This window comes from Triturus cristatus, chromosome 11 (genome assembly GCF_964204655.1).
Source record: "Triturus cristatus chromosome 11, aTriCri1.1, whole genome shotgun sequence".
NCBI lineage: Eukaryota > Metazoa > Chordata > Amphibia > Caudata > Salamandridae > Triturus > Triturus cristatus.
Window position 1 is genome coordinate 1,176,871,580 of NC_140594.1, and position 25,142 is coordinate 1,176,896,721.

The 25,142-nt window shown below is 47.9% G+C and overlaps 1 protein-coding gene across 3 annotated transcripts in view; it reads right to left on the minus strand.

Annotated features, from left to right (window-relative positions):
* Nucleotides 1-25,142, minus strand: part of LOC146788667 (lipoma-preferred partner homolog) — a 774,512-nt gene that overhangs the window by 299,956 nt on the left and 449,414 nt on the right. For all 3 annotated transcript variants that reach the window (XM_085635893.1, XM_085635894.1, XM_085635895.1), the window contains 2 exons: nt 24,103-24,218; nt 1,505-1,627 (listed from right to left, as the gene is read on the minus strand). In XM_085635893.1, coding sequence (XP_085492019.1) covers nt 1,505-1,627; nt 24,103-24,218 — 239 coding nt within the window. The remainder of the gene's footprint in view (nt 1-1,504; nt 1,628-24,102; nt 24,219-25,142) is intronic.

The window sequence follows — 25,142 nt, forward strand, 5'->3', positions numbered from 1 at the left end:
GTGTCTTCAGCATTGGCGCTACACCCGAGAGGGGGTGCGTACACAACTAGTGGTCTGCACTCAAAGGACTTTGCTAATGTCCAGGGGGTTGGGAAGCCAACTTGGAATACACTTTATCAGCTGAACATGCAGCAAAGAATACTGTGGTAGTAAGATAACTGTATCTGAGAGAAACTCCTTTAGACAAAAGGGTCTTGAGAAAACCACTGAATCTGCTGGGATATTCTTAGCTCTAAAAAAAAATTTAAAAAAGAGAGTACACCACATTTAACTGCCCCCCAAATATGGTGAAATTGCTACGGGTTGGTGTTCCCTCGGCCTCCAAAGAGAGGAGGTGGCAGCCCAATAACAAATCATTTGTATTTCAGGCCCCGAGCAGAGCATTCCTTAAGCTGCTGCTGAAGATAGGAGGTCAGCGAGACGATGGCAAACTTAAGAAAGAGAACCACTCTTATAAGGCCCAAGTTATTCCCCACTTAACTGTGACAGTGCCAACCACTGCCATACCTGAAACATGCACAAGTGGTGGTCGGCCATCTCCGCTGGCACATCCAGTGTTTGCAAGGAAAGGGTGAGCCATAGATGGACCTTCTGGAGTCATGGCCATTACAAGGTCGTCATACCTGGGTTTAGGGTAGTCCAGGGTGTCCACATCTTTGCAACAAAACACTTCAGGTTTTTTATTTTGAAATTATGAAGTAGAGGTTTATCTTTCTGAGTAAGTTTCATTCAGATGGGTCACAGTAGGAGACTCCATTGGGAAATGAGGCTTGGTTGGTGTTTGAGAGGAACACATCTGGCTCGCAGTTGGCAATGGTTTGCTCATTGTTTTAGAAGCGTTTCTCCAATTCCAACAACAGATTTCTCTGGTCCGAGGGCAAAGGACTGTACAGACATCTTACCTGGATGCTTGCATACCTGACAGGTATGAACAATAACCAGTAAAGATTGAATGACAGAACCATGCATGACTTTACAATGCGAGCAATACAACATATGCGTCGCTACCACACGTTCCTTTAGCACACAAGTTGTTATAGCAACTTGCCTTAGTGAAGCTCTGGACTTGAAATAGTATAATTTACAACTCCAACTCCAGCCTGTGTATAAGTAGGGAAGGTGTTGCACTTAGGATCCAACACCAGTCCAACATGTTCCCTAAGGCTAGTTGTTGTAAAGACTTGCGTGCTAACGGAACACAAGGTAACTACATGTTCGTTGTGGTGGCCGCGTTGTAAAGGCACTGTGTGGTTGTGACTGCATGGTAAAGGCTGTTTCCCTCTAGTAAAGAAGGTTTTTAGCATGGAGCCCAGCACTGTCGAAGCATGACAGAAAAAGGCACAAAAGGTGCTTAAGCGATACAGTAGCTGAAAGGGTAAAAGAGGGGTCAGGGACGCACCTACAGGTCAACTTTACTTTTACATTTAAACATACTGCTGCTTGGAAAACTGACATGAAGGACAAACTCAAACCCAATATTTTGCCTACTAAAGTTTACTCTCACCTGCGGGTTCCGGGGCTTGTATGGAGAGCTGCTTTCCAGGTCAGCCAGGATACTGGTCAGGGAGTCGATCTCTGCGTCCAAGCTCGACCGCCGCTGTTCGATGGTCTTGGCGCCAGGATTCACCTAGAAGCAGAACCAATCACAAGTGTTAGACAATAACATAAATTGACTTTCCTGATCTGCAAATTGGAGATATTGAACTAATTGCAGGTACTAACTATAACTTGGCCAAATCAGTTAATTCACTGGTTCTAAATACTATTAAGCCACGGCAGGTGCCCTGGTCAGGATACAACAAAGACAAGTTCAAATGCAGTGGAGTTCAGGATAAACCCCCTCACATGCCTTGAGGTTAATAACTTGCACACATGGGTCCAAGGCCACAACTTTAAACTCGGGGTGCATAAAGGAGCAAGAGGTGGCACACTGGAGGGCTCCATGGGGCAGAACACAGGCACAAAGAGGGGTTTGTGGCAGTGGGCAAGCGCAGGTTTGGGGAAGCCACCTTCGGTGGCGATTGTGGAAAGTGACTGAATTTGTGAAGCAAAGTCTAGGACACATTGGGCTTCTTAAGCCAGTAGTGTGAGTTGGGCCCCCAAACAGTGCACTTCCATATGCAGGGCCAAGAGGCTGGGAATAGAAGGACACTTGGGAATGAGAGGCAAGAGGACAGGTCCGGCACCGCGCTTCGCTTGACCTTACGATAAGGGTGAGCATCATGTCTAACACACATGTGGGAAAGATCCGGGACCAGGGGCAGTGTCCCGTTAGTCTAGACAGGGGTGGAGAGCGCTTCTGCACCACATGGCGCAGAGGTACATCACAGCAATAGCACTACACCCACCACAAGATGGCTGCATGCAGCACGGCGAGGGGTGGAGCTACTTCACACTCATCCAGCAGTGTTTTCAAATACCCCTGTTCAGGGAATGTTGATGAGAACCTATTTCGAACATAATTAGGGCTCCTAGTTTTATTTTGATTTTTTTGACATTTCAGTCCGTATATATCCATTTTTTTGGTGCCAATTATATCTTCATTTAGCCATATTTTTGTGGGTTTTGTTAACAAAAATGAAGCTGAAACTGGATTATTTTCACATTTAATCAATAAATATGACTCATGCTTGCACGCCTGCCAGGTTTCAGTAATGTAACATCAGCAGAAGATAAATCAATGCACTTCCATGAAAATATGCTAATTTCAGTATCAACCTTGAGCATATCTCCTGCTTTTTAAGCCTCTTTACTAAAACTCCTTTCTTGTTCAACACCTTGCCGATCAATCCACACCTATTGGCCTGGCAGTCGTTGCTGAGAGCATTTAGAAGCAGTCAAAAAGCAACCCCATTTCCATTTGTATCCACATTAAATACAGGCAAGCCAATAAATGGTTTTCTGTCTGTTTTTATCTGTAAAAATCAGTAAAAAAGGAAAACAGGGAGCCTTAAACATCATTAGGAACATGGATTTGGAGAGGCGGATGAGAGATTCCCCCTTCCTTGGGTAACCTCCTTATCCGCCTCAGCCCACAATCGGTGTGAAGGTGTCACAAGGAAGGCATGTCTGCTGCCCCCAGCGACGCGGCCATCGGGCTAGAAGCGTGCCCTTCGTGTGGCGGTTTGTTTACCGTCAGTTTAAAATGCCAGGGCTGTGGTGACAACAGGGCACGGTGGTAAGGTGCCAGGCACTGCAGCGCCCAGGGCAGCACATTCCGCCGTCTACTGAGCAAGGGAAAACTTAGCCGGGGCCAAGCAGCTGCTTGGGACGGTTTAGGTTACAAAGTTTGCTCATGATCGCTCATTTAAAACTATTTCAGGAACGTCGGGCGGGCTCCATTTGGAAACTCATAGCTGATGCTTGCGAACTAGCTGTGTGATCCTAGGCACCTCTCACAGGCTTCCTGTCAGCGGCTGGGGACGCTCAGGGCGCCACTCTCCAGCGAGGGTGCCTAATGCGAGAAGCTGCACCTCTCACCGTCTCAGGCAGCGGTCCGCCCTCCAGTAACAAAATATATCCAAAAGAAGCGGGCCCCACCCTCAAAGATTTTCACAATTATTCTATTAAACCGGCAATGTCTAAGCATGTCTAGACTTATTTCAACATTGCAGTTCAGTTCTGTTACCATTTTAAATACAGTCAAATACATGCTTCTCAAACATGATATTCTGGTCAGGCAGGCCCTGCTCACTTGTTAAAGTGTCCATAGTGTGATTATTAGAAATGGGGGGGGGGGGGGGGGTTCTGAAGAATATTTGGAGTCCCCTCCCTTTTGACACTTTCTCCCAGCCAGGATGTAAATGACAAACGATGCTAGTGACGGCCCATTACAGACCGGATTACTGCCGCTCATTTTTCCCACTGAAAACAAAGCGCTTATCACCATAATGCTTCTTTTGCCCCCCCCGCACCCTTCCTCCCCCCCCACCCCAGGATCACTTGAATCACCCCTAGGGGGTCCGCCCTCCAATTCTAAGACCCCTGGTCTCAGGACTTCTGGGAATGCATTATAAAGACACGCACAGGTCTGGGAGAACAGAAGCCACAGGTTAAACAGGCTCACTCCACAGGGGATCTGTTCCCCCAGCTTCGTTGACATCGAGCGCCGGGACTGTGAGCACCCCGTAGTCCGCAGGGCACAGTATGAGCATAAGAGTACAAAACAGCAATGGATAGAATGCTTGAATTAATCTCAGCCACTGGTTATCGCTCAGGGGTCAGTGGCTGAGATAATTCAAGCATTCCATTCATCTCTTTTTTGTATGATTTATGTGTTGCCCTAAGTGGGACGGGTATGCCCAGACGTGGATTCCGTGCACACTGGGTCACTTGAACCAAGCTGTACCCGGCTGATAATTCTCTAACTAGGACGAAACTGGTCCTGGGTTGCTGGTGTTCCAGTTAAGGGAGGATAGGGATTGACAGTTTGGGCTGCACTACACTTATTGGTGCAGGTCAATGCTGGTTTGCATATAGCTGGGCCCAAACCGAGGTGGCATGGCTGCTGGAGTGATTACCAGCGGCTGAGATTAATTCAAGCATTCCATACATAACTTTTGTATACATATTGTCACCCAAAGTGGGAAGGGTATGTCCACACTTGGTACCGTGCACACGGTCAGTGGAACCAAGCTGTACCTGGCTGATGAGCCCATGACTGGGGCAAAACCCGTTCTGGGTTTCTTGTGTTCTGGTGCAGGGAGAACCTGGCATTGGCAGTTCGAGCTTGACTGTTCCGATTGGAGCAGGGTCAAGACTGATTTGGATATAGCTGGGTCCAAACTGAGCTGACACGGTGTGCAAAAGAACGATGGACTGGGATGCGGTCCGAGTAATTATAAGCGGCTGAGATTAATTTGAGCATTCCATCCATCTCAACGCTATGTGCGGCTCATGTATAACTAAGACAGATGACCGAAGAGCCAGCACTGAGACCACCAGGATATAAATAGCAGACAACTAAGAAATAAGTGACATGTAAAAATGTATTGTTTATTTGCAGCATGGACCAAGTAATCATTTCCAAATGAGGCAAAGATTTGACCAATTCTTCAGAGCTCTTCCATCAATTACTTTTGAAATAATCTCTGGTGAAAACCAACTCGGTTTGTGGAAAAAAGACAAAATCATCATCTTCGAATGTGTGGTTAGATTGTGGTAAGCCAATCAGGGTTTGTGTCCTAAATACGACAAAAAAACAACATTCCTGAGAGGGCGGTGGAAGAGGGGTGAACATTTGAATTATTCACAAACTAAACTTGTTTTATCTCCTACCGACTATCCCAGAATATCAGCTTTGTCCACGTCTCCAGCCTCCTTCCTTCACACACTCCAAGACTATACACTCTGCAACAGTACATTCTTCTGCATGGACAGATGAATGTATTTCTGCATATCACAACTGTGCAGTCTATCCTTGATCTAGGGATTGCCCTACATACTCATCTGACAGATGAATGCAGCTACAGATGCTTATCGAGGCTCAGATACCCGTATTGCGGTCATCTCTGCATCGTTCTAGTTCACTTAGATTGTTGTCTCCAGTAGAATCGAACAAGATCAAAGGCGTGGAACGTACAAAAGGAGAAAATGCTCGCAGCTCTCTCTGCAGCAGAAAAGAATGACCAAAGACCATAAATACACAACAGCGACACCACAATGTACAGCCCAGAACCAAAGAAATGGCCGGCGATAAAGTGGACAGTTTCTAACGAAAACCTGCAAACCACTTGGCCAAGGCTTATGCTAACGAGGGGCTGTGTGCCTGGATTGTGGGTCTAGCCATGGACTCAAACAGCCAAACGAACAACTTACTCACGTTTAGTAAAGATCGGTCTGGTGGCTACCTTATCCAACCGCAGATTCCTCACCTTTAGAATATTCCTAAGGCACCAGACTGCACCCGGAAAATGTTCATAGCAGTGCTCCTGGGCACTGCTAGGTGGTGCCCTGCGGCTCATCATTAGCGTTGTTCCACCGTGAATGTGATGGAGCAGCTGTGTATATGCACCACACTTGTGCGCCCACGTAATTTTCCAGTTCACATTTTTCTAATCTCTTGGACTTTAAGCATAAAACAATTCGAGGTACCAGTGTGCAGATCTCCAATCTTTGGCCTTACTAGATGGCAAAGAGAGCCATTCCATAGAACGCAGTGGTGGCAGGGCAGTGAGGACTCTGCAGTTATAGTATCCACAAGAAAGAGGATAATCTAAGGTAAGTGACTTGTTTTTTAATAGATATTTCTAACTGCAGATTCCTCGCTTTTCGAATATATACATAAACTCTACTTCCGAAAGATGTAATGTCTGTGGAATGAGCCCAGACCACAAAGCTGTGCAGGACCAAACAGACAAAATGCCCATTCCATCGAACCTGGCTGTCAATGTAGAAGTACTTGCTTAACATGCATGCCAATGCCCAACATCACAGCATAAAACACCTCAAGGAACTTGAAGCCCAATGGAAATCTAGGACAGGCACCCGTGTGCCAACACATTGGTGGCAGCCTCGACTCTGGTGAAATTGGCTCTCATGACTTCTAGAGCCTGCTTTCTGGCCAATGCTTCTCAAAAAAAGAAGAAAATGAAGTGAAGGAACCAATACTATAACATTATTGCGGAGGAGTACCTTTAATTACTCCAGCGTATGGGGTCTGTATCCCTATGAATTAAGATTAGAATTAATCTATAATAAATCACATTAAAAAATCATTCCATGTCGCAACCATATTTAATTTCTTATATGATTTATGGTTAGGACTTTTCATTTTCTTTACACATTTTCAACACAACAATTTACATAAACATACAACATGTGTAAACATGTATACAAAATCTGTAACGTTTCTTAGGCCCCAATTCTTTGTAACAACCAGTGTCCGTACACACAATTCTGTTACGGTCCACTGTGAGGTAACCCTACTGTACAAAAGAGAGAAACACACAGTTCCACCTCTACATATTCCTTATATCTGTACAGAATAAGCTATCCGCCTCTTTAGTGATCAATGGGTTCCTCCTTATCTGGTGGTCTACGCGTTTCGACCCCTTTATTTGGGTCTCATCAGGACGGCAGTGTAAGGAAGACAAATGTAAGCTGCGGGCTGACCAAAACGGGCGCTCTTTATGTATGCCAGAGTTTCCACTACTTAGCTCACGATCCAGTTAACCTTAAAATGTCCTTTGTTATACGTGGAGAAAAACTAGGATGAGACTTGCTCTAGTAAGTCAGTACATACCGTGGTGAAAGTCCCAGGTCATAAATCTTTACAGAACACAGGGGAAATGAAGACCTTTCTTCCCCGTGGCCGCATGAATCCATATCTGGCCAATGCTGAGCATACTCTGCCTTGGCACGGAACGGCTTGACAGGATCCGACCAGGGTGCCCCTTCAGTTACACCAAGCAATAACAGACCCCACAGTTGATGTATGTTAAGTCGATTCAATGGCAGAGATGTTGCCTTCTTGAATATTTATGCCCCGAATGTGGACCAACAGGCCTTTTTCACTAGCCTGGCCCATTTATTACCATTAATGTCCTCTTATCGGAGGATAGTGGTGGATGACTGTGTTGCTAATTTGGCCCTGGACAGATCTCCAACCCCCCCCCCCCCCCCCCCTATGTGCAGCGCCGGTGCTTAAACTGGCAGAGGCTGCCAGCTTGTGGGCTACCCAGTGGAAAACTGCCAGTTGGAGAGCAAGGAACCCAGGTGCTCGTGAACACTACTTTTGTTCCAGACTACGTGCTTTTGGTCTACTGTTGTGGGGCATCATATGGGAAGATTGTTTTTGTGGAATACCTGGCGAGGACATATTCCTACCACGCCCCCCTTGCTGTGCTTCACGTGGTCTCTACACAGGCAGGGGGTTCTCACCTGGTGCTTGGATCCTACAATGCTCGAGAATCAGGCCTTCGGGTCCTCTTGGGTGAAAGGGGAACTAGTTATTGGCCGGATAATGCAGGAGTCTGTTTCTTCGCAGAGGGTGGAATGGAAGGCCATGAAGGTGGTGGTGGTGGTGGTTCGGGTTTCTGTATCTCTAGCACGATCAGTGTCTGTGCTCCGGTGCACTCCGCCATCCAGCGACAGGAGGCGGTGCATGATGCTCTTCCTCTGGATCTAGATAGGACTATGGTGGGCAGGGAATGCATCCTGCAAGAACGAGAGAAACTACTTGCCCTTGTAGAATGACTGCAGCACTTTGATTATAAAGCCTACATGACTGGGGCCCATGCCGAGAGGCAAGTCAGGCAAAATGGCTGCCTGGATTTTACAGAGCGAAGTGAGAGGGTAGGGACGTTTACTCCTCTGGAACAGGGGGGGGGGGGTGTCAATGAGGTGGATATGCTTTGCAGCCGACTCCTCACCAGTGGCCTACGACTCGGGAGTGGTGCCGCAATTCGCCGTGGAATTTACTGAGCAGGAAGTTCGGAGCACGATTAAAGAGATGGCGAAGATTCTGGGCTCGATCGCCTCCCCAGTAGAATTTATGGGATGTACGCTTCACACCTTGTTCCTAGATTGGTGACACTGTTTAATGATTACCGGGCACAGGGGGGTGCTCTCTCCTTCATTGCGCGAGGCCACAATTGTATCATTACCTAAGAAAGACAAAGACCCACTTCTCATGGACTCTTAGCATCCCTTTTCGATGCTTAATGCGGACTACAAGATACTGAGCAAGATGCTCTTGAACCGATGTCTACTGCTTATGTGCTCTCTGGTCCATCCTGATCGAACCGGCTTTATCTCTATTCATAGCACCATGTCTAACATCCGCCAGTTGCTATCGCCCTGGATCAGCGGGAGTGACTCCCACTGGACTCCCTAGTCATGTCCATAGATATCAGAAAAACATTTGACTCGCTCCGGTGGGAGTTCCTATATGCCACTTTACTTGGCATGGGTTGTAAATAGCCTTCCATTAAGTGGACAAGACTCCTCTACAGAGGCCCACTGGCTCAGGTTCGCACCGGTTCAGTGATCTCAGAGCAGTGTGCACTGTGGTGGGGTGATAAGACTAGAATGGCCATCATCAACATTGTTTGCCCTGGCTCGGGAACAATTTGGTCGGCCGATTCGACAGGGGGGGGCCATTATGGAGGCTTATCCCTTTCTTCAGATTGCCTTTATCTTTTATTGTACGCACATGACATGCCCCTATAGATGAGAGGCGGGATTGAGATCTGAGAGGAGCAATGTATACATTGATGGTGTTTGGTCCCTTCTCTGGGTTACAGATAAACTGGAGTAAATCCTGTGTCTATCCTCTCTGAGAAGGTCACGAGGGGAACAAGCCCGTACAGACTACCTCGACCCTACAGTGGGAGTGGGTGTCAATTTGCAGTTTGGAGGTGGCCATATATTATACTATGGATCTGTTCTATGAGGGCAATCTGTGCTGTGCTATAGCCACCTTGAGATGCTCAGTGGCTTTTTGGGCATTCCATACAGTCGGTGGGTGGCAGGGTAGCAATCTCCAAGATGGTAGTATTGCCTCGTATTCTCTATATCGTTCTTCTGTGAATAGAACAGTATCAGGATGACATAATAGGGATCCTCACGGTGTCTTGTAGTGCTGCAGACACTGCATTTGCCGTGGAGGAGAGTGGACTGGTAGAGCAAGATTTTGAACTTTACTACTTAGTGGCACAATTACAGTGGGTTACCCGCTGGACAGCTACCCTATGGGTTGGAGTGAGATGATGAGAGCGTGGCCTGCCTTCTCAGGATCTCTTGACCAGTATCTTGCTGAAACCTAGACCGTAATCGCTGGTCTGCAACGGGAACATACTAATTTGAACGGCATGCTTTGTTTGGGCTAGGTCGTTGTAACGAACATGCACTAAATTACCCTATTTATCCAAATAGATGTTACTGGTTAACCGATGCTTGGTACTATTGGTGGGTTAGTCACGACTCCACCGTTGAATGGAACGGGGGGATCACTATCTTGGGCAATTTATTTGTGGGAGGAGTTCTGTCTCTTCGCAGAATTACGGGAGATATATGACCTTTCAGTAGGAGAGTTTTTGCTCCATGGATCTCTGCAGCACGGGGCATGTGAGTGATGGGGTCATGGCACCGAGGAACTGCCGGATCACAACTGCCAGAGTTCAATTTTTCTTGTAACATGCCAGATGAAGGCGGTCACCTTGCTCTATAGAGCACTGCTGAAGGGAGCACAAATGGATCTGTGTGTGAGGCAGCATTGGGAGGAGGATTAGGGGATGCCACTGACTGACCAAAATTGAAGGCGGGTGCTTGAAGCCACCCCCAAAGTATCCAGGAATGCCCGCTTCAAGCTCACCAGTACTATTACCTTCACAGGGCATATCGTACTCCCTGGTGCCTTCATGCTATATTCCCAGGTATGACATTGACGTGCCCCGTTGTCTAGTGGAAGATGCAGACTTCTTGCACATGGTCTCGTCTTGCCTGTCATTGCCATCTTGTTGGTCCACCGCTGCTCCAGGTTGCCTGCCATGCCACCAAGTGAAACTTTGAGCTCACTCAGTTGTGCCTACTGGGTCTCCATACCCGTAGTGTGGCTCGTACGGTGACAGATTCATAGACTTGCCACTCTCTTGCTAGATGGTAGCTGACCTTGAGATCGCCCCGAGGCCCTAGAGTTGGTAAAATTGGCGGCTTGTGAGAGGGAGGCAATACAGAGGGAAAGGTGTAGAGGGGTACGCCAGATCCTGATACTGCCTGAGGGGGATGCTATACTAGTGACTTGCCCTAGACTGGGCTTGAATGGGCAGATTGTACAGCAGGAACCGCTGTCTGGGACCTCTCCTCTTCCCTCTGACTTGCAAGGAATGGCCACTGCCCTGCAGATCAGCTCTTAAACAGCTTAGTGTGTGATGCACCCGACTTAGGCTGAATGTATAGACGGACGACTGTATAGATTGCGGGCGGTCATGGACCTGAGCAGTTGATTTCCTCCCGTGGCCGAGCAGCAGGTACTTTTGCTATATCGCTGCCCCCTACTTGATGCGTAATTGCGTGTTCACCTTCATTCAATGTGGCCTGCTGCACGGATATATATTAATGTTCCTGTATTTCATATTTGCTCTTGTACCCCTTTTTGGTTCGTTAGGGTTTGTTTACATGCAAATAATAAAATATTTTTTTTTTTACAAATAGGGGTGATTGTGCACCTTTCGGTGTTGATCAAATGTGAGATGATACTGATGCACATTCGCTCTCTGTACTGAGTGTATCCAGGACTGCACAGTGCAGCGGCCTCAGACTGGAACTGCTTCCTAGGATCAATCCACTACAGGTCTTACACATGATGGGCATAAAACCTATAACAAAGAGCGCCAGATTAGACTCCAAGAAACCTTTACACTCCTCAGAGATCCAACACCGTTTATCCCCCTCCCTACTCAACTTCCCCCACGTAGACACTATAAGTACCACTCTGGCTAGAGACATGAACACAGACACCATGCCCACACACTCTACCGACACCGCACGCTCGCACTTCTCCACTTAGCTGCAATATCCACATTATTCACCACATACCAATCAGAGACTGGAACCAGACAGCAGAATGCCAACATAAATCATGGCAGCCTAGCACATGCCCTTGAGTACAACTACTCCTGAGCGGATGCATATCAGAATATTATCAAGGTGTAACCAAGCAATCAGCACATTCGGTTGGCACCGCCTCTCGATACATCCTACTCTGATCAACCAACCTTCTGGTCCAGTCGGACCTGAACAATAGTGCACACAATGACTCAAGAGAAGGTCTCAACCACTTGCAGGCGCGACTCACATGACTGGTGCTTACCTGCATCTTACTACGTTTCAGCCACTTGCTTCTGACCAGAGCACAACTCTTCTATCCACTTCCCAAAATGGAGAGCTAAATCGGCCATGTACTTCAGGTGATATTAAGTATGTAAACGAAACTTATCTCCATCTCCCAGAAGCATTTTCTAGCTAAGGTCTTGTCTCTTTTTCTCCCACTTAACTCTCAAATGATCGACCTATTCGCAAAGAGCCCCAAAAGTACCCCAAACCTCAATTCTCCTTAGATTCCTCCATGCTCATTACACCCAACGCATGCCACACACCCAAATACTCTGGTCACAGGTCCTGCAACACACACGTGTACTACCACGATCTCCAGAGCGAGACCTGAAACACAAAGATCAAACTGGCTGAGCAACCAGGGAGGAATCCTCTCCTCATCCAAGTGATCCATCTCCTGGATCACATTAAAGCCGCCCATCTGGACGCTGGGTGTGGGATCTCCAATGAAACTCCTATATCTGCGCTCAACAAAGGATGTGCGCTCACAGAAACCTATAGCGCCATGGCTCTAGAGCACCACAAGGGCGCAACATCCCCAAACTCAACAGAACAGAACAATGAGCTACCTTCATTCTCAAGTGATTAAAACATTGCACTTTCCACACAGGGAAAACTGTTTTAAATTAACACATGAAAATCTCGGACCCTCTTGAATTGAGCTGGTCAAGCCACTTCATTCCTGTCAAAATCCTTCCCTCAGCGCCCGTCCCTCGCGCAATACACAAAGGAGGAAACGCTAAAATCTAGAGGATGCGGCTGGGCTGGACCTTCGAAGTGGGTTCGAGCCTTGGCTCAATAGCGTGTGATTTTGGGCAACTCGTTTGATTGACCGCGCCAAGATATAAATAAATGCGCCCGTGTGCAACGTAACTGGTGACCTTGTAAAGCGCTCCACTACCTTCGTGCCGAGTTTGTGCTATATAGAGAGACCACAAACATTTTTACAAAAACCATTGACAAAGCCATCAAGTATGGCTTTCAAATGCTAAAATGTACAAACACAATGAAGCAGAAATGCACACACACCTTTTCTGCTGCGTTGGACAACCTCGCTTTCTGTGCATCCTCGTGTGTGGTTTATTTATTATTCACCAAGCATGACTGACCCTCTAGAGGAGAAGGGAAGGGATTTATATGTGGAGTTAAAAGCGGCTTCTCTGAACGAAGTCCATCTAGAGGGGATCGGAGAGGATTCTAGAAGGGTTCATTGGCAGGGATTAGGCCTACTGACTGGAGGACCGGGAGAGGGGCTGATCCACAAAGCAGCCACTGGAAGGTCTGAGGCTTGGTCGAGGCGGAGGGACCAGGCTGGTCTACCCTTGTTTCTACCCTCCATGTCCGCTTGATGAGGTGGAGGGTTCAATCAGGCTTCTCATCGAAGGAGAAGTTGACTATTCCATCCTGCTCCTCCGGCGTCAATCCCAAGACCTTGGGCCATGAAGACTGCTGCATGGAGTCCTGGAGGCCTCGTCAATGAAGACCCCGCACAGCAGCAGGTTCTGCTTCACGGCTTCCTTGCCCAGGAATGGTCATGTGTTCTATCCAGGCCCATTGTAGATTTTCCCTATGTTAGCCTAACCACGCACAGCACAGGCTGTATTCGCTTTGCACATGTTACTACATAAACACGTTTGCTTTTGTGCCACATTATATTCTCACACAGAACCTGCAGCTGGTTTCTCGTTCTGTTCTTTCCTGGGATTTAGTCTGAACAGCAGACAAGGTCAAATAACAATGTCCCTTGTTATTTTGTTATGATCAGGCACTCGCACCTAGACACAACACAGAGGTGCAGCTGTTATTTATGAACATGTGAACCTTGTCATATAGGTACACACATCAATGTTACAGAGAGGTTTTCTGAGAATAGGTCAGAGCGGTATATGAGATGTAGAACGTCCTTCTGTGTACGCCAACGTAAAGGGTCCACTAGTAATCCCAGAGATCTTTGCGGTATAATCAGTTTGCTTCTGTAGACAGAGAGGGGGATTAGGCTACTCTGTCTTATAATAGGACAGGGCTTTTCATAACCTATGGTTTGCGGACTATGCTGATGGTATTTTTGCTAGGCAGTTTTCTAACTGGGGAACGTACACTGCATTCTAGAGCACGATATTTTAAATAAACAATCCAATCTTCATTCCACTCTTTCATATCTTATTGTGGACGAGTGTGAGAGCGAAAGGGGGTGTCAGGAGTGTTATATTCTGGGGTGTCAATTTATTTGTCTCTCTGGGTAGGAGTAGGAAGGTAAGTGAGAAACGACAGCTAGTCGGACTCATGGTACTGAGGTGGTAGGTGACTCAGTCCTTAATTGCTGATGTGCTATGGTCTCAAGCATCGTTCTGTTCCTGAGCAGAATCCCTGTGACCGTATTCGCTTCATTTGAACGGGTACTCCTCCTGGAAGTAAGTCCGGGAGTAAGGCAGCATAATAGCCAACCGAGGTAGAGATGGAGAAGGTAAGTGCCAATGACAGCACTCGCTTGCAACAGGAAGAGACAGCCCCCCAGAGTCTTTCAGAATTTTGCCCCCTTTGTCTAATTGGGAGTGCACAGCTGTACCCTTCAGGAGCCTGCAATGAGCACCACAGACAGAGCCTGCGGATTTCAGACACACACAGGACGGCCCCTGGTTTTCCCAGTACTTGGTGTGAAGGCGTTGTGATTAGTCTCCACAAGTCCGAGCCTTCTTGCAGGTTTGCGGCTCGGGCCAGGCATCAGGTAAGGAGTGGTGTAGCTGCAGCAGCTAAGGAATATACGTCATTCTCAGTCAGGAGCACAGGTGTCGCAAAGGGCCCAGGCTCTAGAACCCTTGGTCATAATCGCAAGGCGGCGTCTGGTTGCTTGCAGGACCTCAGGGTCACTGTCACCTGCTGCAACTGAGTGTAAGAGTGTACACACAGGGCATGACCAGACTGCAGGACTGAAGCTGGGTCTGCAAATTGTGGGCATGAGATCCTTTGTGCACCTAAGGTTACAGGCGGGCACGCCACGTGCACCATAGATGCCAGGACGTCAAACAGCTGGTAAGGCAGGCGTGGCGAAATAAATGTCCAAGGAGCGCTTCTTACGCCATGGGAGTATTTCTACAAACCCACAACTAAAACCAGCGATTTATTAATCAGATCAGTGAGTTAGGATGGCCACCACTGAATTAAAGGCCACCATTTGAACAGTGTGGGGGGGAGGGGGATATTAGAAAAATTACAGAAGCAGCAATCCAGCCTCAGTGGGAGTGGTTACTAAGCGCAGGGCTTTAGTAACTATTCAATTGAAACTGATTTTACAAGAATCTACTTTTCAAAGTACTCCAGATACAAATACTACTATAGAAGAAGACAGATCCATGCCTGAGTAAAAATAAATCGATAAATGCCCAGATTTGTGGCGATTCTAATAGTAACAATACTCTTTAAAAAGCCACTGCTCAGGAAGTCTGGCATTATCTTCTGCTAAAGAAACATTTCCTTGTAGTTCAGATGGTCTCAGATTGAAAGCGGATGATAAAGGTGTGCAACAAAGGTGGCTAAGGGTAAAGACGCGGTGTGCCCACTACAGATGGGCAGACTGCAAACATATTGGCATCCATCTGTTTTTCAGTTTAGCTGCAGAGCACTTTTTTCCACTGAGGCAATAAAAATCCACTAGAAGGAAGAACCTGTAGTTGAGTTTCCTGGGTCTCTGAAACTGTATAGAAAGTTGTGGGCTACCCAGAAGCCAACCAGGGCGGCCTAGCATAGAGCTCCAACTTGAATGGTTGAATGTTGTCCAATGACATCAGACGAAACAGCAGGTTCCATCGTCACTTATGACTGGTGCACTTTCCATCCAATCAGCATGGATCTCTATATGTAGACCTTTCCAATCCACTCCTCACTGACTGTTCAGAATATGTGGGGCAACCGGCACAATCCTCAATTACTTTGCAGTTAAGGAAGCTATGGGCTGCCGTGCATCATTATTACTAAAGGGTTAAAAGCGGATATCAGATGCTGGCAGTACTTTGGATGCAAACTGTACAGGTCAGACGTTGTGGGCAATGGATTCGATGGAATAGAACCCTCCTGCTCAGGTGGAGAATAGCAGCGCGTTATAGAAGCCCAGCGCTCCATTCCAAGGAATCGTTCTGAAGAACGCTGTTGGTGTGAGAAGGGATTTCTCACTGTGACAATATATTCAAGGGTCATTCTAGGTGATGTTCGTTGATCCATGAGCGCGGGTCAAGGTAGCCTACATTTCTTGGGAGGCCACAGGTGACCGTGGTGTGCACAGGTCAGTAATGGGGTTGCATTGGTCCCTGTGACTTGTCTGTGGGCAGTGTGATACGGCCATCCTACACCAGACCATGTCTACCTAACGGACAGATGACCCATTACCTGTTACCATTTACCTGCCGTCATCAGTGGATGCCAAAAAAAAGACGAATCCTCAAATTGGAAAAGCTACATTTCATCCACCTCTGGTCCGGAGTACAGGGAGCGAGACTGAAAGAGGGCGTCTGGCTTCACTTTCTATCCACAACCACAAACAGTAGAGTGAAACAGACAAAAGCAGGGTCAGTCATGCCACTGGCTAGACCGAACATCTTTAATGCAAACATCAAAGCACTTTAGCGCTAAGTAAGCAACAGACACAAATGCGGATGCTGTGGCGTCAGATCTGAAGAGCCAGTCAGGTTACACAAGGCACATCACACCTCTGTACCGCCCAATCATGCCACAATCACAGACAAACTTGAGACAGACTTCAAGAGGGTTAAAAACAAAGAGACAGGTGCACTTTCTCGACAGAGAAGCCGCCAATGCTTCTAGGTAGCAGCAGAAAGGAAAAACTTTTCTGGCCTGCGGCTAAAATTTCACCTCTAAAAATGTCTCTCAGCGGAAGAGCAGACATGCCTAATGATGGCGTCGAATGGGACACAGCAGCACTGTACCGCGATAATGAAGTGGTAACAGGCAGAAACTAATTTAGAATGACAATACAAACGTGTCTGCCTCATTAGGGACTGAATAGAACAGCCTGTAACAGCACCAGGCTGAGAAGAAGGAAAGGGGCTCCTGCAGACGAGCAGCCACGCCTGTCACAGCCTGGATGAAGACGAGCAAGGCCTGGGCGAAGGCTGCCGCGGCGGGAGGCAGAGCACGCAAGGCCGGCAGGCCAAGCACCATCCCCACCACCAGAGAGAAATCACTGGAGGGACAACGGAAGCGCTGGGCTCAGTTAACAGCAGAGAATATTAAGGTCCATTGATGAAGTTATTTTTCAGTACGAGCAACCAGTGGGTTTATCTGTGATGAGGAGTGATATACATTGACAGTGAGCGCCTCCAGTGCCTCGAAGGCCTCCCTGAGCCCTGGGAGGAGGGGGGGGGGGGGGGGGGGGGAAAGTGATGAGTTATTGCTAATCCCAGTTTTGTCATCTGACCTACTAAATGCACATACAGATTTGCTGACGTTGCAACTCTTACACTTGAAATTCAGGACATCCCACAGCCCTGCTGAAGGCATGTTATGTTATTCTATGATATGTTGGATTGTAGAGTGCGCTAATCCCCCATGAGGGCTTCCAGGCGCTAGAGCAGGAGTAAGGCAAGAAGTCCCCGCTTGCTCATTCGAAGAGGCAGATCTTCAGATTCTTGCAGAACTCAAGAAGTGAGGTGGAGGCTCGCATGTGCGGAGGGACTTCAGTCCAAGTTTGGGTGTACTCTAGAATGACCATCCTCCCCCTATGCTCTGCGAATGACGGTGTGTGCTCCAGTGAGTTAGGCTGAGCGTAGGTTTCTGGTTGGCTGGTGGGATAGCACTCGGCTGTTCAGGTATGCTGCTCCGGTGTTGTGTCGGGTTCTGTATGTTTGCGTGAGGAGTTCGAACTGGCGGTCTTTGTGAAAAGGGAGCCTGCGGACGTCTCTGTGATGATGTGGGTGTGGCGTAGAAGGTTGAGGATGAGTCTTGTAGAAGCGTTCTGGATGGTCTGGAGTGTGTGTGAGCTGCTTGGAGATTTTGGTGTGGAGGGAGTTGTCGCAGTCAAATCTGCTAGTCATGAGTGCTTGCGTGACAGTTCATCTCGTGGGCTATGACAGCCAATTTAAGAGCTTTTGAGGCATGCATAGGATGTGGATGCAGGCAGAGCTCACTGCACGGACTCATGCCATCATGTTGAGCTTCTTGTCCAGGGTGAGCCTCAGAATTGTGGTACGGTTGGCTGGTGTTGGTCCTAGCCCAGTTGACCACAAGGTTGTGTTCCACATCGAGGTCTGGTTTCCAAAGAACAGTATTTCTGTCTTGCATGAGTTAAGTTTTAGGCAGTTGGTGCTCACCCATTCTGCCATTATGGTCATGCAGTTGGTAAAGTGGGTTCTGGTGGTGTTAGTGTTGTCTGTCATGGAGAAGACGAGTTGGGTGTAGTCAATGTATGAGATGATATTTATGCCCTGGGATCGGATGGCGTTCGCAAGAGGGGTCATGCAGATGCTTTAAATGGTAGGTCTGAGGGATGATTCCTGAGGGACTCCGCAGATCACGTTCTTAGATTCCAATGGGAAGGGTGGATGTCTGACTTTTTGGGTTCTTCCTGTGAGGAAGGAGCAGATCCGTTTGACTGCAGACCCTTGGATGCCGATTTTGTGGAATCTTCTCATGAGTATGCTGTGGGAGACTGTGCTGAATGCTGCAGAGATGTCGAGGGCAGCCATCTATTCAGGGTCTAGGATGGTCCGGATGTCATCGGCGGCTGCGATAAGGGTGGGCTGTGGTATTTTCTGAAACCAGATGGTGTTGTCCAGCATGTGGTGTAGATTGAGGTGGGGTGAGAGTTGCTTGTTGAGTGCCTGCTGTATCACTTTGGTTGGGTAGGGGAGCAGGGGGATGAGACCGAAGTTATTAAGATGGTTAGGGTTGGCCAACTATTTCTTGAGGAGGGCATTGACCGCAGCATGCTTCCAGTCTTCACGGAATGAGGCCGATGTGATGGAGATGTTGATTATGTGGGCGAGGGCGCTGTGTCCAGGTTGTAGATGTGAGCGCAGGGATCTGTACGGGCCCCTGGGTGGATGGGCCTCACGATCATGGCTCTCTCCCCTCTGGTTTAAATGTCTCATTCTTTTATGTGGTAGTCTTGGTTGGCGAGGGGCAGGCTGGCAGAGATTGCTAGGGCTTGTTTGTTATACAAAGTTGCTGCAGATGCTTGTGATTTTGCTACGAAAGAGTTTGATAGGTCGCTGCCGAGTTCTTTGAGGGGGTGGCGCTGTTGACAGAATCCAGGTTTGTGGTGACGTACTTGATGATCGATGAAATCTCCTTGCAGTGGTTGGCGCTCTCTTCCAAGGCATGAAATGAAAAGAAAAGGAGTAGACTTACACTAGTGTCGAACGACACGAATGTGGCCATTTGTTAATCCATCAAGATAAAGTCCACAAGGCTAACCCCCTTTCCATCACAGCCTTTTGCCTCCAACTTTGTGTTCACCCTCTCAGAATTAACCAGTTCCCAATTCTATGAAGGTCACTTGCTTATAATCTGGTTTATTATAGTAAGTATGTCTTAAATTGAGGTCAAAATGTAAACAGAAATCATCCCTCCAAAGTCATTCTTAGGTGCCACTAACTTCAGTGCACTTAACAGGGTTGGAAAATCATAACTAGGATAAGTCCTGTCCAAAAATGCACCATTTTAAAACCATGACCCTCATCGCATTCACGTTGAGAGATGAGTACAGACTCCCACCACATAATATCTCTGATGACAATCACATCGTCTTACCAGGCGTGGGGGTCACACATGGATAATTCTTCCAGCCAGTCAGAATAATGAAACGTAATGAAGGAGGGCGGAGAGAAAATAAAATGCACACTTTCCAATTCTAGAAATAAAGTTCCCCCTCCAGTAAATTGTTGAGAAGCTTTAGTATTTATTTTGATAGATTCATGAAACAAGACGGCGAAACCTCTACCACTTTCCCATATTCGGTCAGCACAGATAGTTTTGAATTTAACAGGTAGTAAGTCCTTGAAAAGTTAAATTGTGCCAACAAGATAACCATGTTTCTGTTGCAAACAATATCTGCAAATTTTCATCCTATGAACCGGCTTTAAATTCTGACTCTGTTGGTGACACCTGATCTCATATCACAGAGCTCAGATTTGAGTTACCCTCTAGCCTCTTGATTGTAGCTTCAGGAGTGGGATTTACAGCAGGAAGTCCTGTGTGCAGAACAGGCAAAATGCAAAAAGAACTATTGATGGACAGAATGCTGAACAATGTCAAACATTCACCCCAGAACAGAGAGCTTGGCCAAAATCCATCGTTCTTTTGATCCCCATGCCATTCCAGTTTAGACCCAGATATATGCAAATCAGTCTTGACCCTATGCCCAATGGGAACAGTCCAGCCCGAACTGCCAGGTCAGGTCCTCCCTGGACTGGAAACAAGCATCCTGGGACCGGTTTTGGCCCCTTATTTGGAAATGAGAATCAAGAAAACAGTATCTAGTAAAGGTGCGTATGGCAGCCGTGTCTCTGGTGAAGGAGGCTGCCGGCCCTCAGGAGGCTCCTCGCCATACAGAGGGCACTCCATCGCAATAGGGCCGTTTCTCAGCTGCTCTTCACTTCTTGCACTGGGGGATCTGACAGAGTTGCTAGTCTACTTGAGACTCAATAGTCCCATCTTTAAAAACAACTAAGGGCTCTATCTTTTCAGGTCCAAGCAATGAAGCCAATTCTCCTCCTTGAAAGGATGTAGCTGAAAGGAAAAAATAGGGAGAGTGATGCACTGACCCACATGAAGGCCAATAGCAATTTCGGAAAAAAGCATGCCCCAGCCCTCGGCAATACCTTATCCAGGACATAAGAACTGGTATACGGTAGCTGTACTGACAGCACCTGGAAGACACTGACTTGATTCGCAGAAGTAATCCCGGTAAGCAACAGGTCTAAGAGATAGCAGCCTCCAAAACAGGCACACATGGGTTCAAAGGGTGTGCACATCAAAAACGACAGGACCAAGTTACATCCTCACAGCGGCATAAGAAAAGGTGCAAGAGGCCAAATATATGCAAGCCCTATCAAAAAATTAAAACTGGCACCTAAATTAAGAGAGGGATCAGCAGGCAGATGCAGAAAGGCCAGAAGGGCTGATGAGGGAACTTTAACAGAGCCCACAGCAAGACCCTGAAGGCTAAAGACAGAACCAACAGAAGTGAATTCAGAAACCTTGGACTAAAGAGGATTGGCCCGACGATCCTCATGTTAGGCCACATCCTTTGCCAACGCCAAAAACACAAATGTTGTGGATGGGCGACAAGCAGGCAAAACACATCCACCTCCTCTGCAGACCAGCCAAACCCACTTCTTTATGCACAGAGATGCAGTTTGCAGAGGTTCTAGGAAGAATCTTGCCCTGTTTTTTGCACCGTTGGCCCGCGGAATAAGACGGGCACCAGAGCTTCCCTCTGAGCCTAGTCCAGGGCTATCAGGGCAAGCTGAGCCCAGGCTCTCTCAACCATCTTCAGAACTGTGGGAAGGCAGTGCCTAATTTGAGCAGGTGGTTTCCGGTGCTCGTCACTGGCACTTAATTGTCAGCACCGGCACTTATGACAGTCTACCACATGGCGGCACGGTTTGTTTTTCATTCAGAGACTACCACAACAATTGTTTAATAATTAAATATACTCTATGAATGACTAATACCTGCCGCCAAATCCATTTTTTAGCTTTGGGAGCCTGGAATTGTCAGAAATGTCACACTTGTTGGAGTGTGACGGGTGTTAGTTGTGTTGTTACTGTAACTGGCCGCACTGACCGTGGAAATGGGTGGTGCAAGCGAAGTGGCCCCCTGACCAGGGTCTAGCCACTTATTTCTTTACAAAGTAAGCACTATGGGAAGGAGAAGTGCAAATGCATAAAGGAGCCTATAGTCCAACGGAGGGTGAAAAGACTCTCCTAATGAGCAAACTCTAGGGTGCACAATACGCAACACGGAGTATTGTCAGTGGTGGCAAACAGATGAATAAGTCTTGCACCATCTCCGGATGTAGATGCCACTCACGGGCCACCAGATGTTCTGTGTCAGAGCTGATTTGTCCTGCTACTGAGAGAACCCGCTACGTGGCCGACCATATAGGTAATCCTTTGAAGGTCGATCCACCTCCAGAGCCTTAGCACCTCTTGGAGCAGCACACGCAGCCTCTTTCAGCACTACTTCTTGCAATACCACACGGGCTCAGGTTGTCTATTGGAACCTGAACATGTTTGCCTCTGATCAAGGACCTGCAGGATGGCAGACAACTCCAGGAATTTAGTAGGGTGCCTCTGCTCTGCTGGAGACCAGAGGCTTTTCATCTCCACCATGACCAGGTGACCGCATCTACCCTCCAAGCACAGATAATGCACCCATCATGCTTTCTTATAACACTTCCAAACTCTGGAACGCTCTGCCTCTACATCTTCGCACAGTCCCCATTCATATGGCATTTCGTAAGCAATTGAAGACCGCTCTGCTTCTCTAGTCCTCTGTCCCCTCCGTGTCAGCTCTTAGCGCTGGGACGCTTCCGGGTAGCCATGCGCTCTACAAACGTCCTTCCATTCCATTCCATCACCACTGCAAAATCTGGATGGAGGTGGGAAATACAGAGTCTGAAGCACATCAAGTCTGCCTCTTTCATCCTTCATTGTAGGTCCCGGACTGGCTCATACGAAATATGAATCCCCGCCCTGTTCTGTGCCAATTGAAGGCAAACATCCCATGGTGGCACTCGTGTGCCAATGGGGCTAGGGTATAAGCAGGATGCCAAGAAGCCGGAGAACCATCTAGGTAGGAACACTGGATTTAACTTGAAATATTTGGATCACATTAGAAAAGCCCCAGACTCACTGCAGTGGCAGAAATGTTTTGAAGACCGCCAGGTCAGACTAGCTCCTATAGAGGAAACCCTCTGCTTTCTCAGGAATGAGATTTCATTCTCTTCGTGAGAATCCAGGACAGGGGAATACTGAGACCATCGACTCTAGGTTGCCCATGACTGACAGCAGTGACCCCCCCCTTCAGCAGCCAGTCATGGAGGTATGGAAATACGTGTGCTGTCGGGCATGCGAAGGTGTGCCGCAATATTGCCGTCAGCTTTGTGAACAGTTGGAGGGCCAATGTAAGGCCACGGGGCAGAACATTAAATGGATAGTGCCTGGAACCCACCCTATAGAGGAAGAAGCACCTGTGGGGCTGAAGGACAGGCGCATGAAAATACACTTTCTGCAAATATGGGGACCGCATAAGAGAACCTGGACCAGAGACGGCAGCATCTTAAAGTCATCCTTCAGAGGGAAGGCATCAGGAAATGAAGACGCCTACGGGGCCTGCGTCAGCATTCAGTCTTTAGGCACCACAGGCTTGGAGTGCGCCAAGCTCTGGCCCTTCTACAGTTGAAGTGGACTCTTCCACTGAGACCAAGAAGAAGTGGAAGGGTCCACACCTGAACCTGCTCCATTTTGAGGGGGCTTTTATGTTTTTTTGCTTCCAACACTACTAGTTGACTACTCCTCTGACTGTAATATTTAATAAGCAAATTCAAACGGGCAGTACAGTGACCGATGGCAACAGCAGTGCCGATATCCAGGAAAGCAGGACATAGGATCCATTCAATTCGCTGGAGTGAGGAGGTGCTGAGACAAGGGAGCGCTGAGTCAATGCACACTCAAACAGATTTATTCAACAGAATTTACAAAAACCAACAATCTTTGTAGGCGAGATAGCTTTGTTCAAATACTAATATGGCTGATAACTCTTCTACATCACTTTTTAAAGTTGTGAATCACAGCTTTTCCCATCAAATAAAACCTCTAGAACTACTCTGCAAGTTCCTTTCTGAGCATTTTGAAAAGAAAATATGGACTATAAAACAAATTTTCGACCTCTAGATATCACCAGTGCAGGACAGGACGAGGCGAGGGAGTACTCCTCTTCCATGCGTTCTCGCTATTCTTGTGTGTTCACTTTCACTTCTGCAGACCTGGAAGTGATAAGCAAACATATTTCCCACTAAGCCCTCCCCCGTTAACCCAGTGCCCTATTCACGTCCTTTGTAGGGTGATCGGGACAACAGCGCCTCAATGGAATACACTCTGTAATGCAGGCATGACGCGGTGGCCACCAGCCTAGCCTGCACAGAATCACACAGTTGCACAAAAGGGCTCCCTGGTGAAAAGATGCATCAGGCGTGCACCTGGACAGTCAAACAGGAGGGGGTTACCTGCTTCGCTCTGGTAATCCTCTTACCTGCACATTAAACACGGGCATGTCGCTGGATGGTGGGGGAGGGTACGTGCCGGGAGGCGATGGAAAACTTCCGAAATCCTCCAGCGGAGGTGGAGGCGGCGGTGGAAAGAATTCACCTGAAACAGTAAGAAGAGAAGGTTAGCTCTGATTAGCGACAGATAAATAAAGCATGCAACACAAGGGCAAGCTGTGGTCTTACCGCACAGCGGCTCTGAGTGCTCAACATATGCGGTGAGAGCAGCAGGTTCATGCACATGTCCCCCTCCCTGACTAACACCTTTAGTGTTTGGAAGCAGTAGTTTCAGTTGTAAGTGCACTGAAGGCTGCTAACGCAGCGCTTTTCTGAAAGGAGCTTAGCCTCTGGGGCACCCACTGATGGTCAGTGCTGGCCGGTCACTCACACTGGTTTACCCTCTGGGGGGGGGGGCATGAAGAAAGGCAGGCTCCATGCCCCCACCCCCTCGATGAACACACAGCTGCTGCTCCACACTGTGGACGGACAACTAAACATCTTCAAAAAGCCTCAAACCTGCCCTGGGGTAAGCCTGGGCGGAGTTCCGGTTAGTGGAACTCTGAGAAGTGCAAAAATTCTGTCGCGCTATGTGGAGCTCTGCAAGCGGAGGAGTGCGTTAGATAAATGCCGTTTGCGGTGATTTTCAGTGCCAGGTGCTTGTCCATACTGTGCAATCATCGCAAACAGCACCATGCACAGTGCACGCAGATGCTGCTCCCTTCCTGCCGCTCCAATAGATTTTTACTCGAGCAGCAGCTTTCTCAACGCGAACGGACGGTTTTTCAATGCGAGCGGTCGCGAGCATACGTGACCACTTGCAATGAGAAATCTGACTGTGACCGTGTTGAGAAATCTCGCCAGGAGGTTAATTGTCCACGCTCGTACTCACCAACTTGATATTGATGATCGCGAACGAGGAAAAATCTCGGCAGGAGGTGGATTTTCCCCGCTCGCACTCGCCAACTTGACGTTGGTGAATGCAAGTGAGGGAAAAACTCCGCTACGCAGGACAGAGTTTTTTGAAAGT